Here is a 4,672-nt window from a genome sequence, read left to right as displayed (position 1 = left end):
GTTGCTTCCCTTATATGTATTTGTGAAAAACGCCAAAAAATTGCGAAACACAAAATGTGAAACCGCAGATTTGCATGTATCTCCGATAGACCCAACAAACCTTCATGATAAATTTGGGGAAGATCCATCAACATTGGGCAAAGTAGTGGTAAAAAACGCAAAGACGCCCATAAAAACCACAACACGCAAAATACAAAACTGAAAATTTGTATGTATCTCTCCATGGACCCAATGAACCTCCATACCAATTTTAGTGGAGATCCCTCCAACCCTGCAAAGTAGTTATATGGACATACAACATACAGTACTATTATATTTATATAGATACGTTTCATTTCACGGTTATTGGTCGAACTAATGAACAGTTATGCTGTTAGATTCTAGCCCAACCCTTGATTTTGAAGTGTTTATTAATGTTTCCACTATTACCTTGTTTAGCATTTGGATGCAAGACTAACATAAATATCCTAAGGTGGCCAAACTTCTTGAGGTATTATTGGGATTATGGCCGAACATACCGTTAACAGCAAACTGGTGAATGAATGCATTCTAATCTCTATAAATTTGAAGTTTATGACTTTGCATGTGCCTGGTTGTGACAGTCTATTGAATTATCTAGATTAAATACTGAATTAATGTTTGGTTCTGATCTCTGTAGGCAACTTGCTATGATCAAACGTTAATCATAATTTGTGTTATAAAAGACGTGTAGGTGATTCTTTTTAAGTTTTTGAAAATGTTGATTTTTTTAGCTACTTTAGTGCTAAATATACGCCCACTATTAAATTTCAATGAAAACGAGGATATAATTACTTGTCAGATGTTCATGTTTTAAATAATACATGATAATGTATCTTTAAAGTATGTAATAAACTACTGTTACTGGTTGTGTATGTTGCACATTTTCTAAGAGTTATATCATAATTACATTTCATTTATTTACGTAACTCTAGTCCAACCTTATAATATTTGCATTTATTATCCAGTACGCTACATTGTAAGTTGTAGTTTCTAAACAGACTCCTAGCTTCAAGTTTTACTTATTAGTTGAGTTCGGTCTATCTATATGGGAATTTAATTGTATGAAACAGTTGTTACTCTCTCGCAATAATAGCGTGACATTTAAAACTTCAGCCATTATATATGTTCTTATATCTGAAGAGCATCTATTTAAAAGTTTGCAGTTTTAATGTTATGTTGCACGACGGATCACATTAACAGGTTTATGTTATGCAGTCTTGGAACCAGTGCAGATTATACAATGATATACTAACATCACTTAGCATAAATAATTTACCTTTTGAGAAAACTAATTAACATGTGAATAGTTCATAAATAATGACTTACTATTTTTCACAAGTTTGTACAGAAACATTTAATGACACATACAATAAACTACTTTCATTTTAATCAAGTTATGAATATGCATTACCCCAAATTACTGACAAGTTTATTAAAATAGGCCATATGAACCAAGTGACCACGCGCCAGCTATAACTAAGTACGCCATCTTTTCAGAATAATATTTGTAATACACCTTGAGGTTAAAAAACAAACAAGCTTTCGTAAAAAGCAATAAAACACAATATCTGTACAAACGATGTGTTGACACTCTTGGTACTGAAGATATATTGTAAGTGATTGTTTAGCTAGATGATAAGTGAATAAGCCACATTTTTGTGATTATTCAGTGAAAATAATAAGGCGTTGAAGAACAAGTTAGCAGACTATTTGGGAAGCATTCATTTCAGAAACTGTATCTTAGTAAACATTCAAACAAAAAAGGTATTTCAGAGCTAAGAACTTTACAGACGGCAAAAATCATAAGTAGAGAAACTGTATTCTGGTTATGGTTCAGTGAGGAACTTGTGGTACTAGTACTATTTTAGCTAATCAAGTAACGTGTTGGGCTGTCGATAGCTTTGATTACAATCTCGATAGAACGTGGCAATGATTCCAGTAATGTCTGGAAGATAGTTGTTTCAATACAGGATAGATGTTGGGAGTCTGTTTCATGTTCAGTGAAACAATCACGAATTATTTTAGCACTATGTTTGTTAGTATTCATCATCATCATCACGTGCCGTCTTCCTCAGGAAGTTTGGCTGTCACAATCCCCCACTTCTGTCTGTTCTGTGCTGTTCTCACCAGGTCTTCATATTTTACTATCTCAGTCCACTCTTTAATATTTGTTATCCACTCTGTTCTTGGTCTTCTCCTGTATCTTTTCCTTTCCACTTGACTCTCTAGCAGGACTCGCTAGTATTATCGTCCTGGAAATAAATCACCTTTTTGGTCAAGGTAGAGCAAGGTCAATGGTTCACTCGATCAACTGTAGTGGTCAAATGTTCAACAGCAGAGACATGGCCATCAGCTGAACTAGATAATGATATGTAAATGTTACATTTTCCCCAGAACCTTGTAAAGTGGACGCTATGCTGAATACGTGTGTCCATGACATTATTGGGTTGTCGCCAAAGTCTAACCCTTTCATCATTGGAATACGATGTAGAATGTGACTCCTCTGACCACGTTGCATACTTAAGCTTGGAACCGCTAGAGATGTTCCTTCCTATTGGTGATAGAGATAAGTGTCTTACTTAAGGGTGCACACTTACCAAAAGAGAATTTTGCACAGCTTCCTTCGTATTAATCCTAGACTCATTTTTAAATTAGAATTTCACTCAGCTTCCTACTTATTAATCCTGTGCCCATTATTAAATTTGTCCGTCAATTCACACACAGTTGAATGTCTGTTGGTTCCGAAGAACCCTCGATATTTGTGTCCTAATCCTCTTCCGACCATTTTCAACAGTCTTTGATTCGTCAATCAGCACCAAAAGAATCCCAGTAATAACACCTCGTTCAAAATTTGATGAATCTTTCGCCTTTTTCATTACATCAATGACTGAAACTCGTACAATTTGCTCTCTGTATTTATGTACTCCAGGTGGTTTTATTTCTATAACGTATAAATACCCGCTTTGTAGAGACATGAAGAGGGGACCGTTTTATGCTATAGTTAGATGTTTCTGATATATTGATGAACAATAATAAGAATATAGATAACCCTAATTCGGATATACTTTCAGGATCGTAAAAGTTGGGAAACCCTATTACTTGCTGAAGAAATACTTTGGATGCTATAGAACATAACTATTCATACTGTTGAACAAAAAAATCATATTTTAGAAGACAAAGAATATATCACACTATATCTGAATTTGATGATGAGGAACCCACTTTTTAGAAAATAAATTTTGGAGACCGGCTTGTATGAGTAATGAAAGAAACGTTATTGGAAATGTACAACGTTTCGACATGTTTATGCCATCAATAGGCACCTGATAATGACATAAGCTTATCGAAACGTTGTACATTTGTAATAAAGTTTCTTTCATTACTCATACAAACCGGTCTTCAAAATTTATATACTATGTCTGAGTATTTAAAACAATATCGCTGTTTTTACTTTTTGAACTGCATGTGTAAATCATACAGTTTTTTTGTATTCAAATATTTTTAGAATACATCTTAGTTTTTCAGATCCTAGACAATTTTTATTCTTGTCAGAATCATTTCAGAGTTGAAAACGCTAGAAAAGCTCCACACTACAAGGCAGTACTAACCGTTCTGAGCTGCATGCTGTCATAGCTGGAAACTTGATATCTTCTCTGGAGTGTTGTATGCTTACTGAGGAAGTAAACTCGAGATACGCTTCGACTTCCAACCATACCTGAGACACAAACGTTATGACACCAAGGATTAATAGAAGTGACTTTAAGATTTTTTTTACCAAATGAATTTTGGCCATGATGAAAGCAGAAGTGAAACTAAGCCAGAGTCGACAGTAATAATGTTAAATAGTCTTTCTTGTGGTGACGTCAATCGTTTTCTTTGGTTTTCCAGTGTTTATTTCACATATATCAACGTTACTATGTCAACGGCCTGGGTTTAGCCCCTACACTTACTCGTGTATTCGTGAACCAGTGGAAACGTACATATCTTCAAGTTTAATAAAAATGGCTACCTGATTTAGAAAAATATCTGGTGACTGATTGTTCTTTAAGCCTATGCTTCCAGTTGGCGTAAATAGGTGAAATGTCATTGCATCATTTATGCACTGAAGAGAATATTATATGAATCAATGACCTATCAGCAACTAATGATACCGTTGAAAATCAGAATCATTCTAATGAGGTACGTGTGGTCTTTCCAATAACACTAACAACTTTATTTTGAAGACAGAGAATGGATATTTATTTTCAGCACGGATACGATTTTATTGAAACTTTTAAAGATTTTAGTTTAATTGGGACATGAACACAAGGTGAAGTATATCAGATTTATTTATTTTATTTATAAAAAAGTACCCCAGGATTTTTCAGCAACTATACAACCGAGGGAATTGTCTTCAAAGATATAATTAAATGTTGATTAGCCATAAAATGATACACGATTTGTTTAAGAGATCACTGCCATCTTTATGCTCTCTCTTCGTTGATGGTGTATTACTGCAAAGCTACACAATGTTCTACATGCACTCTGTCCATCGCGGGGAATCGAACCCTGGGTTTTACCATTGTAAGACCAGAAACTTACCGCTGACCAACCGAGGGACTATACTCTCAGTTAAGGTGATATTAAATTGTTCATACCTTTTCATGAATTA

General features: G+C 34.5%; 1 protein-coding gene across 1 annotated transcript in view; it reads right to left on the bottom strand.

Annotated features, from left to right (window-relative positions):
• Positions 1–3,814, bottom strand: part of LOC111085283 (degenerin unc-8-like) — a 34,064-nt gene extending 30,250 nt beyond the window's left edge. Inside the window, exon 1 of the mRNA XM_022383114.1 lies at positions 3,630–3,814. Within this exon, the coding sequence (XP_022238822.1) occupies positions 3,630–3,814 (185 nt within the window). The remainder of the gene's footprint in view (positions 1–3,629) is intronic.
• Between the last annotated feature and the right edge of the window lie 858 nt (positions 3,815–4,672).

Source organism: Limulus polyphemus, unplaced genomic scaffold (genome assembly GCF_000517525.1).
Source record: "Limulus polyphemus unplaced genomic scaffold, Limulus_polyphemus-2.1.2 Scaffold309, whole genome shotgun sequence".
NCBI classification, from domain to species: Eukaryota; Metazoa; Arthropoda; class Merostomata; order Xiphosura; family Limulidae; genus Limulus; species Limulus polyphemus.
This window is presented reverse-complemented; position numbering and strand designations above follow the sequence as displayed.